The 12,880-nt window shown below is 39.8% G+C and overlaps 1 protein-coding gene across 1 annotated transcript; it reads right to left on the bottom strand.

Annotated features, from left to right (window-relative positions):
- Window positions 1-27: 27 nt before the first annotated feature.
- Window positions 28-10,684, bottom strand: LOC106086844 (zinc carboxypeptidase). Its single transcript, XM_013251653.2, has 5 exons — window positions 10,514-10,684; window positions 10,323-10,450; window positions 6,795-7,179; window positions 6,344-6,728; window positions 28-245 (listed from the first exon to the last, which is right to left on the bottom strand). Exons 1-5 carry the CDS (start codon window positions 10,682-10,684, stop codon window positions 28-30), a joined length of 1,287 nt encoding a protein of 428 aa, XP_013107107.2.
- Window positions 10,685-12,880: the final 2,196 nt, after the last annotated feature.

The following is a 12,880-nucleotide window of genomic DNA, read 5'->3' as shown; positions in this document are numbered from 1 at the left end:
GGCGATATGATAGGAGATATCAATAATTCAATTAATAGCTTTATATTTAGGTTGCATGTAGCCCAAACGATCAGCTTCCTTGACCAGGGCCACAATACCAGCCATGGTTTCTGCACAATTGGGCAAAATGTGCGCTGGTGGTAGAACAAATCCGTGTCTGCCCGTGTCACGCATTTCAATAGTATAGGTTATTTGAATGTCCGCTTCGTTGTAGGCATAATCTAAAGTTGCACCTGGAGCAAGATCTGTAAAATTTCAAAAAATAAGTACTTGTTTATTTGGTCTTGTTGGAGATTTCAAATTAAATTTCTGTCAAAAGAAATTTGATTAAGGTGATTCGATCTCCGAACTCCAAAAAAAAATCTTTTGGCTTGTATCTGTTACATCCATATCATCGTTAAGTCCTCCCGGAGCGATTCCATTTAGTATGGGCCCATACACATAACTCGAATTTTGAGAGGTGTAGGTGAAAATATAAGCTCATTGTGTGCTCAATTAGTTAAGTCGGCTATAGCTACATTGGCGAAACCAGAAAACAATCACCTTTTATCTGCTCAAGGAATATTTTCAGGATGTTGATGATGCGATGAGCACGAATCTAGAGAGGTCCAATGAACTCATTGGGCCCATATACCCATATGAAAAAGCCTTAATAGTAATAATTAAGAGCGTGCTACGTTCGACCGAATCTTATAAACACTCCACCATGGATCGCATTTGTCGAGCTATCTCTTTTTAGACAAACAAAAAAAAAATGAATAAGAACTGTTATGCTATTGGAGCTATATCAAGTTATAGTCCGATTCGTACCATAAATGAATTGAGTGCTGAACATTGTATAAGTCATTGTGTAATATTTTAGTCATTCGGATAAGAATAGCGCCTTGTAGGGGCTCAAGAAGAAATATCGGCAGATTGGTTGATATCGGCTGTATCTAGTTATACATCGATTCAGACCGTATTGGACACGTATGTTGAAGGTTATGGGAGACGACGTTGTACAAAATTTCTGCCAAATCGGATTAGAATTGTGCCCTCCAAAGGCTTAAGAAGTCAAGATTCCTCATCGGTTTATATGGCAGCTAGATCTGGTTATGCACCGATTTTCGCCATACTTAGCACAGTTGTTAACCGATTTGAATCATACTTATCACAGTTATTGGAAGTGATACCAAACTACCACGTTCAAAAATCGAATAAGAATTGGGCCCTCTAAAAGCTGAAGAAGTCAAGACCTAAGATCGGCTTATATGGCAGCTATATCAGGTTATGAACTGATTTCAACCATAGTTAGCACAGTTGTTGAAAGTCATAACAAAACACGTAGTGCAAAATTTCTGTCGAATCAGACGAGAATTCCGCACTCTAGAAGCTCAAGAATTCAAGACCCAAGATCGGTTTATATGGCAGCTATATCAAAACATGGATCGATTTGGCCCATATACAATCCCAATTGACCTACACTAATAAAAATTATTTGTGCAAAACTTCAAATACGAAAGTTTATCTGTTAAGAAGCCCATAGCGCGCTTCTTTCATTTTACGACGAAGCTCATTTTTAGCGCAATGGGTACGTAAATAAGATAAGTTGTCGATTTTGGAGTGAAACTTGCAAGAGCATTGCAAGAGCTACCAATGCATCCAGAAAAAGTCACAGTTTGGTTCGGCTTATGGGCTTCGCTTTATGGGCCTCATTGGACCGTACTTTTTCAAAGATGATGCGTTTCGTGCCGTAACTGTGAATGGTGAGCGTTATTGTGAGATGATATGAAACTTTGTTTTGCCCAAAAATGCAAGAGCTTGGCTTGCATGACATGTGGTTTCAACAAGACGGTACCACATGTCACACAGCACGCGTAACAATGGACTTATTGAGATTCGAGTTACGATTTAACGCCTTTAGACTATTTTTTGACGGATTGGATGACAACATTAAGGCATTTTTTCGTGAGATACTAGCCGAAATATTGGAAAGATTATGCCAAAATTGGACTAAGCGGATGGACCATTTGTGGCGCAATTACGGTCAACATTTGCATAAAATAATCTTAAACATTAAATTATATGGGCCGTACTATCGATTCAAATAGAGATTTCATGAATTTTTCTGAATTTTATGTTTTTTTTTGAAAAACTTTCCTATAGTACTTAAAAAATCATCCTTTACAAGCTCGTTTCCCTATTTATACCCACTACCGAAGAATGGGGGTATATTCATTTTTTGATTCCGGTATATTCATTTTGTCATTCTGACCCTATAAGGTATATATTTTCTTGATCGCCATAAAATCTAGGGCGATCTAGCCATGTCCGTCCGTCCGTCTGTATGGTGAATCACCAGAATATCCACACTGGAGAAAGGTGTTTACAAAATTGGAATTGTTTTAGTAAAATATCCGTAGAGACCTCAATCCTTGGATGACGCCGTCGTCGTTATGACATTACATCTTAGCCCTTCCACCACTTATTTAGTTGCAAGGATCCCGTCTTGAAATACACTGCAGTGGTAGGGTAAGCTTATCAATATGACCAATCCAAGTTCTTCTGAGAACATCCCAAAGCCCACCTGGTCGTTTAGTTTGGAACCATTCGTAAAGAAGTCTACACTAAACCATAATTGTTATTCAAAACAGCAAACATGTTTGCGAAAACAGCAGTTTTTGTCTGCTTAAAATGGGAAAGGGGACATTACTGCTGTTTCAGCAAACAAAGGGCTGCTGTATTAGCAAACATTTCGATCAGAAAACAAAATATGCTGTTTTAAGAACAAAAATTAAGTGCAGCATTAAATTCAGTGCATTAGGTGGTGTCGTCCTCAATGCGGATGTTATGCACAAACAAGCAATCCTCAGCCATCCCAGCTGAGTAATAAATAGTAGGTGGACTTTAAAAGCGTTGTCGATCAACCACAACACAATTTTAGGTCTGACAACTGCAGTATATACCCTGAGCATGACACGCGGTTTAAACCCCCAGCTTTTGCCAATAGCTCTCTTGCAGGTGTATAGGGCAAGAGTTGACTTTCTTGCCCTTTCCAAAATGCTTGATTTGAAGTTCAATTTCCTGTCCAGCGGAACACCCAATTATTTTGCGCTTTCAGTAAATGGAACATTCTCTCCTCCCAAGACAGATGCCGCTGAAGGTAATTTGTATCTCTTGCTGAAAAGAATTATTTCTGTCTTGGACGGATTTACGCCTAAACCACTTTTGGTAGCCCTCTTCGCTGTTGCACATAGAGCTTCCAGAAGTATATCTCTAAGAGTGCTTGAAAACTTTCCCCTAACGGCAATTTCTACGTCATCAGTTTGCGCGGCCACTTTTACACTTTTTTCTTCTACTGACAGTATTATATTGCTTATGGCTATATATTTCAGAGTACAGGAGACAGTACATCTCGTTGAAGTGTTCGTTTGTTGACCCATAGATTCCAAGTAATGCATCTTTTACTTAGTGAGTTATTAATAAAGAGAATCCTCTATGTAAGCGACTAAGTCGTGAGGGGCTGTTTCAGTGGACTTGCCCTTACTATATGCAAGCAGTTGCCGAGACAGGCAATCTCCAGGGATCTTTGACTTAAGATGTGTTTGAACCAATCTCTCTAGAGTCTTCAGCATAAAGGATAACACCGAATAGGACGAAAATCGTTCGCCTTCGTGTGGTATGATTTTCCTGCTTTTGGAATGAAAATGACCTTTGTGTCCCTCCATAACACAGATATATGCATCTGAATATATCCCACCGTAATAAGTTTCGAAGAAAGGATCTTCCTTAGCCTAGAGGCCTCAGATGTATTCTCCACGGAGCTGCAGAATTCCACCCAGAATTTTGTTTGAGCCTTTCTCAGCTCGCCATTTTATTTTCTGAGCTCAGCCTTATATACGTCGCAATCGTGTGATGCCCTTGTGGCTTTGCCCTGTTGAAGAGTTTTCTGCAGTTTTCCCTTCCTTAGACCAACCAGCTGTGGGGTCCACCATGGTGGACGTTGTTTGCCCCTTGCCTTGGCATTAGGATATGCTAACACAAACGAGTCATTTAGGGCCTTCGTGATCCGCTTGACCACTATATGTATGTCCTCTGAAGTTTCCACTTCCTTTTCTGGTCTAGAAGGGATAGTCGTGCAGAATGTGTACCGATATTTATCCCAATCCCTCATTCTTCTGTTTAGCCGAGGGTCCACTTCAGCAGCATTTTCTTCAGTGCTTAAACTAATATAACGATAATAAGAGAAGCTGTGGTCATACCACACTTCCCTGTCGCATATCCTTCTGCTTAGATACGAAGCCAACCAGTAATGAAATTTATTATACCCACCACCATAGGATGGGGCTATTCTAATCTAGTCATTCCGTTTGTAACACATCAAAATATTCGTCTAAGATCCCATAAAGTATATATATTCTTGTTCGTCTCGACGTTATGAGTCGAACCAGCCATGTCCGTCCGTACGTCTGTCGAAATCACGATAGCGGTCGAACGCGTATATTTTGTCCGATTTGGCTGAAAGTTTGTATGTAGTGTTCTGTTATGACTTTCAACTACTGTGTTAAGTGCGGTCCAAATCGGTCTATAACCTGATATAGCTCCTATACAAACTGATCTCGCTATTTGACTTCTTGAGCCCTTACAAGCCGCAATTTTTGTCCGATTTGGCTGAAATTTTGCAGACGGTTTTCTGTTACGAATTCAAACAAACGTGTCAAATACGCTCCAAATCTGTTATATACTTATATAGCCATGTAAAGCGGTCTCTCGATCATCCTTGTTCGGTTCCCAGAAACAGAAGTTTGGAATGTAGAAAAAAATTATTTATTTTGTAGAAATTTTTAGCATAATCCATGGTGGTGGGTTCCCAAGACTCAGCCCGGTCGAACTTAGCACGCTTACCCATGAATACTCTATTAAGGAACCTTGGGATACTTCTCTTATATCGAAGAATGCTTTGCGATACTAGCTTAAACTCAAAGATAAAAAACCACATTTTTACTGCCGATTCCTCACGGCTTGTCGCAGAACGATATCACCTAATTAGGAAGTTTACACCGCTGATTACCAACGATAATTACCTCACAAGTGTCGCCAGCACTAGGAGGGTAAACCACAACTAAAAATGTTTATACCCTCCACCATAGGATGGGGGTATAATAATTTTGTCATTCTGTTTTCTCAGACCCCATAAAGTATATATATCCTTGATCGTCATGACATTTTATGTCGATCTAGCCATGTCCGTCCGTCTGTCAGTCGAAAGCACGCTAACTTTCGAAGGAGTAAAGCCAGCCGCTTAAAGTTTTGCACAAGTACTTCTTATACGTGTAGGTCGGTTGGGATTTTGTATATGGATCAAATCGGTCCATGTTTTGATATAGCTGTCATATAAACCGATCTTGGATCTTGACTTCTTGAACCACTACAGGGCGCAATTTTTATCCGATTTGGCTGAAATTTTGCACGAGGTGGTTTTTTGTGATTTTCGACAACTGTGCTTAGTATGGTTGAAATCGGTCCATAACCTGATATAGCTGTCATATAAGCCGATATTGGGTCTTGACTTCTTGAGCCTTTAGAGGGCGCAAATCCTATTCGATTTCGTTAAAATTTTGCATGACGTGTTTCGTTATGGCTTTCAACAACTGTGCAAAGTATGGTTCAAATCGACCCATAACCTGATATAGCTGCCATATAAGCCGATCTGGGGTCTTGACTTCTTGAGCTTCTATAGGGGGCAATTATTATCTGATTTGGGTGAAATGTTGTACAACGGCTCCTCCCATGACCTTCAACATACGTGTCAAATATGGTCTGAATCGGTCTATAGCTTAATACAGCTCCCTTATAATGCGATCTCCCTATTTTACTTTTTGAGCCCCTAAAGGGCGAACTTCTTATTCGATTTGGCTGAAATTTTTCACAATGACTACTACTGTAGTTTCCAACATTCATACCATTATGGTCCGAATCGGGCCATAGTTGATATGGCTCCAATGCCATAGCAATTCTTTTTTATCATTTTCTTTCCTTTGTTTGCCTAAAAAGAGACACCGGGAAAAGAACTAGACAAATGCGATCCATGGTGGAGGCTATATAAGATTCGGCCCGGCCGAACTTATCACGCTTTTACTTGTTTCTGCTGTACTCGTCAGCATTGGAACCCACGCGTTCAGGGTCAGTGGCAGACATGTTAACGTATGGGCTTCGGTAACCCTATTGTCACGATGGCATGGCATGGCACAATTCTCACTTATATTAGAAAATAATTCAAATTCGCCACAAAAAGCTACCATACATAACTATGATTAAATTCTTATTTTAGTCTAGCAACCTAATAATACAAATCAATACTTACACATAGCCCCTCCAGATGTACCGTAGGTGTACTGACTCTCATAGTGTAAGCTGCCTACCGCTTTCGCATATGCTTCTGCAACCTGCATAAGATCATCAAAATTTGGTGGTACTTCGTCACGGCTGTGGCCGTATGGAGATAACAACATTTGCGAATAACTATGGAAAGCCAAAAGTATGTTCAGCTTATCCTTATTTGCTAGCAAAAATTCAGACTCTCCTTTAATTTCGGGCTCAGAGTTTGCTGCTGGTCCTGCATAATCCTGGTCGCAGGGATTTGACGATGCACCATTAACCATCCACAAGGAGTCAAAATTACGATTGCCGTCGGTACCAATGCAGTCAGAGTGTGCCACAGGTTGACGAGTTTTTCGCCACAACCGATCCTTTAAGACAATTTAATTCAAAAAGACATTTCATGCCAATGACAAATTGAATAAATTTGGTTGTACCTTTTTGTGGGTGTAGATAAAACCATCCACATTTAATACCGGCACAATGTACCAATCATAGTTTTCTGCCAAATTCCTCACTTCCAGATCGTGGGATGTTAATAGCTCATAGATAAACCAGGTGGCTGTGGCCGAGGTTATCCACTCACGGGCATGAATATTTGACTCGATGAATATACCGGGGTTGCCTGATTTAAAAGAAATTTTTATCCCTCTGACAATTTGACCCTCATAAGATTGAGCAATAGTGAATGCTTCTGTTACCAAGGGATATTTGCTTAACATATCATCCAAAAACTTGTAGATATCCTCAAGCTCGTGGTAGCGTGTCCAACTGAATTCATCAGATTTAGTCGCCCCTTGACCATTTTCCTCATCAATTAGGCTAGAAATTTTAAATGAATAAAAACACAAAGATTTCAAGGCTATCAGGACAGAAATTCGATTTTAAGAGCTAATAAAACCTAATCGGGAGTTCTATTGGGTTGCCTAAAAAGTAATTGCGGATTTTTTAAAAGAAAGTAAATGCATTTTTAATAAAATTTAGAATGAACTTTAATCAAATATATAATTGCCATTTTGTTCGATAACCTTTTGCCATTTTCCTGGCAAATTTAGTATTCCACGCTCATAGAACTTCTGGCCTTTATCTGCAAAAACCTGAACCAAGTGCGATTTAATAGCCTCATCATTGCCGAAAGTTTTACCATGGAATATGGTGGAATATGACACCTTTACGATTGACCAATTCTGGTCGCTTCTCCTTGATGCCTGTTTTCAATTTGTCCAATTGTTGACAGTAAACATCCGAATTAATCGTTTGGTTCCTTGGAAGCAGCTCAAAATATACCACACCCTTCCAATCCCACCAAACAGACAGCATAACCGTCTTTTGGTGGATATCAGCCTTTGAAGTGGTTTGAGCTGGTTCACCATGCTTGGACCATGATCGTTTCATCTCCAGTTATGATTCGTTTTAAAAACGGATCGAATTCATTGCGTTTAAGGTGAAAATCACAAGCGTTGATTCGGTTTGTTAAATGAATTTCTTTCAATACATGTTGTACCCATATTAAAATTGACGCCAAACAAACAAATGTAAACAAAATTTTGCGCAATTTTTTCTAAAGCAAGCTAAAGGTAACAGTTGATAACTGACAGAAGAAAGAATGCAATTACAGAGTCACAAGCCGTTGAAAAAATTTGTCAACGCCGACTATATTACTACTATATTACCGGCAATTACTTTTTGGGCAACCCAATATAAGTATAAGAAGAGATGAGCTATAAAGCCATCAACTACGATAGTGTGGACATTAGAAGAAGAATAAAATTGACGAGACATTTTTCGCTACCATTCGAAATGAATACCAATGGCCGCAATGTCTATGTGTACAAGGATTTGTTAATCAGGTAATTTCCTTTCAGTAACATTCCACGATTAAAATCTTCTCTTCCAACATAATTTGTGGTTGTCATTAGCTTGACTCCCTTCGTAAAAATGCTTAAGCCATCAAAAGCCATGACCGGCCGTAAAATTCAAATATAATTAAAGAAAAACAAGTAAAAGCGTGCTAAGTTCGGCCGGGTCAAATCTTATATACCCTCCACCATGGATCGCATTTGTCGAGTTGTTTTCCCGGCATCTCTTCTTAGGCTAAAAAGGATATAAGAAAAGAGTTGCTCTGCTATTAAAACGATATCAAGATATGGTTCGGTTCGGACCACAATTAAATTATATGTTGGAGACCCGTGTTTCAGCCAATTCGTATAAGAATTGCGCCCATTGGGGCTCACGAAGTAAAATAGAGAGAACGATTTATATGGAATCTGTATCGGGCTATTTCGGGCCGATTCAGAACATAATAAACACGTTTGTTGATGGTCATGAGAGGATCCGTCGTACAAAATTTCAGGCAAATCGGATAATAATTGCGACCTCTAGGGGTCAAGAAGTCAAGATCCCAGATCGGTTTATATGGCAGCTATATCAGGTTATGGACCGATTTGAACCTTATTTGACACAGTTGTTGAAAGTAAAAATAAAATACGTCATGCAAAATTTCAGCCAAATCGGATAGGAATTGCGCCCTCTAGAAGCTCAAGAAGTCAAATCCCCAGATCTGTTTATATGACAGCTATATCAGGTTATGGACCGATTTCAACCATACTTAGCACAGTTGTTGGATATCATGACGAAATACTTCGTGCAAAAACTCATTCAAATCGGATAAGAATTGTGCCCTCTAGAGGCTCAAGAAGTCAAGACCCAAGATCGGTTTATATGGCAGCTATATCAGGTTATGGACCGATTTAAACCATACTTGGCACAGTTGTTGGGTATCATAACAAAACACGTCGTGCGAAATTCCATTCCATTCGGATAAGAATTGCGCCCTCTAGAGGTTCAAGAAGTCAAGACCCAAGATCGGTTATATGGCAGCTATATCAGGTTATGCACCGATTTGAACCATACTTGGCACAGTTGTTGGATATAATAACAAAACACGTCGTGCAAAATTTCATTTCAATCGGATAAGAATTGCGCACTCGAGAGGCTCAAGAAGTCAAGACCCAAGATCGGTTTATATGGCAGCTATATCAGGTTATAAACCGATTTGAGCCATACTTGGCACAGATGTTGGATATCATAAGAAAACACGTCGTTCAAAATTTTATTCCAATCGGATAAGAATTGCGCACTCTAGAGGCTCAAGAAGTCAAGACCCAAGATCGGTTATATGGCAGCTATATCAGGTTATGCACCGATTTGAACCATACTTGGCACAGTTGTTGGATATCATAACAAAACATGTCGTGCAAATTTTCATCCCAATCGGATAAGAATTGCGCACGCTAGAGGCTCAAGAAGTCAAGACCCAAGATCGGTTTATATGGCAGCTATATCAGGTTATGGACCGATTTCAACCATACTTGGCACAGATATTGGATATCATAAGAAAATACGTCGTTCAAAATTTCATTCCAATCGGATAAGAATTGCGCACTCTAGAGGCTCAAGAAGTCAAGACCCAAGATCGGTTTATATGGCAGCTATATCAAAACATGGACCGATATGGCCCATTTAAAATACCAACCCACCTACACTAATAAGAAGTATTTGTGCAAAATTTCAAGCGGCTAGCTTTACTCCTTCGGAAGTTAGCGTGCTTTCGACAGACAGACGGACAGACGGACGGACAGACGGACGGACATGGCTAGATCGACATAAAATGTCGCGACGATCAAGAATATATATACTTTATGGGGTCTCAGACGAATATTTCGAGTATTTACAAACAGAATGACGAAATTAGTATACCTCTCATCTTATGGTGGAGGGTATAAAAATCCGGCAAACATTTTTTTTCATCTCAGCAAAGTTTTTTCTAGCAGTTCGCAATGTTTGCCAAAACAGCCGTAATGTCTGCTTCCCCCTTTTCAGCAAACAAAAACTGTTGTTTAGCAATTATTTTTGTTATTTTGAATAACAAATTTCGTGGAGTGTTGTGTAGCACGTTTACTAACCTTTGCAAATCGGATATCATCTCTCTACTGTCAATATTTTTTGCTTGGATATAATTTTTGAAATGAATCTGCATCTGAGGATCCACTAATACATCCATAGTCATTGTGTCTTCCTGCCAAATGCTTATCTAAAAAGCAGGAGGTCAGTGTAACGAACATTCATCGCTTCTATAGCAAATCGTTGAATTTACCTTGGATCCGTTGGACTTTGCGAAATCAAGCAAGAAAGCTCGTTGTTCTGCATTTTGAATTTGCAATTTATAGACCTTGTAGCCTTTGTAGGAAATGTTACCATCGGCAGGATATAAATAAACCGAATTGGCGAGTAACACTAGAAATGCAACCGACCACAAAGATTTCATGTTTTATACTAAAGTCCCAGTAAACTACTGAATTGCAAAGCTAGTCCTGCAATGTTTCAACCCAATAAAAACTTAATAATTGTAGGCCAGCACAATAATCTGGTTCAGCAATAATGGACTAATCAATCGAAAGATTGGATCCATGATAACATAATATGTTTGGCATGAAGATAACAATTGGCAGTAGTGGTAGTAGCATTCTTTATTAATTTTATTAATGTTTTCATATCTTCTTATATTTAAAAACCAATTTGTGTTTGTTTGTTTGTCTGTTCCGTATAGACTCAAAAACGGCTGAACCTATTTTCTTGAAATTTTCACAGATGGTGCATAATGATCCCGTGGTGAAAATAGGGTACTGCATTTTTATACTCACCACCGAAGGATGGGGGTATATTCATTTTGTCATTCCGTTTGCAACACATCGAAATATCCATTTCCGACCCTATAAAGTATATATATTCTTGATCAGCGTAAAAATCTAAGACGATCTAGACATGTCCGTCCGTCTGTCTGTTGAAATCACGCTACAGTCTTTAAAAATAGAGACATTGAGCTGAAATTTTGTACATATTTTTTTTGTTCATAAGCAGGCTAAGTTCGAAGATGGGCTATATCGGACCATATCTTTATATAGCCCCCATATAGACCGATCCGCCGATTTAGGGTCTTAGGCCCATAAAAGCCACATTTATAATCCGATTTTGGTGAAATTTGGGACAGTTAGTTGCGATAGGCCCTTCGACATGCTTCGTCAATTTGGCTCAGATCGGTCCAGATTTGGATATAGCTGCCATATACACCGATCCTCCGATTTGGGGTCTTAGGCCCATAAAAGCCACCTTTATTATCCGATTTTGCTGAAATTTGGGACAGTGAGTTGTGTTGGGCCCTTCGACATCCCTCGTCAATTTGGCCCTGATCGGTCCAGATTTGGATATAGCTACCGTATAGACCGATCTCTCGGTTTTAGGTTTTGGGGCCATAAAAGGCATATATATTATCCGATTTCGTTGAAATTTGGGACAGTGCGTTGTGTTAGACTCTTCGACATTTTTCTGCAACTTGGCCCAAATCGGTCCAGATTTGATATAGCTGCCATGTAGACCGATATCTCGATTTAAAGTCTTGGCCCCATAAAAGGAGTAATTATAATCCGATTTCACTGAAATTTGACACCGTAACTTATGTTAGGATTTTCGACATCCGTGTCGTACATGGTTCAGATCGGTTTATTTATAGATATTGCTACTTAAAAGATCAATATTTTGTTATACACAATTGAACAATGACTTGTACTTATTAGTATTTGGTCCAAATTGGAACATATTTCAATATAACTGCTGTGGGACATAAAGTATGCAATTTTCAGTGGATTTTGATGAAAGGTGGTTTACATATATACCCCAGGTGGTGGGTATATTAGAATATCCGTATCTCGGAATAGGTACTACATATTACGAAAAATTTTAAAGCATTTTTGGAGTAGACTATAAATTGACTCCAAAGACCCAACAGTTGGGGTCAGACCGTAGCATGTTGTCCTCCCCTCCTTTAGATGTGGGTGCCTTGGCGAAAATTTGTAAGTACGAAAAATTTTAAAACCTTTTTGGATCAGGCTAGAAGTGGACTCCAAAGACCCAACAGTGTCAATGAGTGTCGAGTGATGAGTGCAGCGGGATGACAGCATAAGTGAACGATGGCTTTGCTAAGCTCACAAGCAAACTGAGAAAGCGGTCCGGGGCACGACGATGGTGACAAAGAAGTATGTGACGGCAGCGCAATCGGGCGAAAATGCAGGATGCTGGAAGAGATGGAACTGACTTTCCAAGCACAAGCACGGAATCTGAAAAGAGAATCCGATCTCCCGAAGAGCATAAAACTGCTAAAATACTGAAGAAGTAAAAGAGCTCCCCGCTTTCAAATACTCTGGAAAAACCAAGCCAGCCATCCCGCGAATGAGACTCCAGACACTGTTCTGCGGAGGTAGACAAAGTCGGAACAGGAACGAAGCAAGCGCGTAGGGCCCCTGAGTCTTCATGGAGGACTTTAACTTCCAAAAGGAGGCCGCAGTCATCGCGGAGGGGGATGAAGGTCGTTCATAAAGAATAAGAGCCGCCCTCTTACGCCAGAGTAGCAAGGAAGCACAACAGAGATGTGCGAACTTATGCAGTCATCAATATCGGCTGTGCATCC

This window comes from Stomoxys calcitrans, chromosome 3, assembly GCF_963082655.1.
Source record: "Stomoxys calcitrans chromosome 3, idStoCalc2.1, whole genome shotgun sequence".
Taxonomy (NCBI): domain Eukaryota; kingdom Metazoa; phylum Arthropoda; class Insecta; order Diptera; family Muscidae; genus Stomoxys; species Stomoxys calcitrans.
The sequence above is the reverse complement of the archived record's forward strand: the minus strand, read 5'-3'. Positions and strand labels throughout refer to the sequence as shown.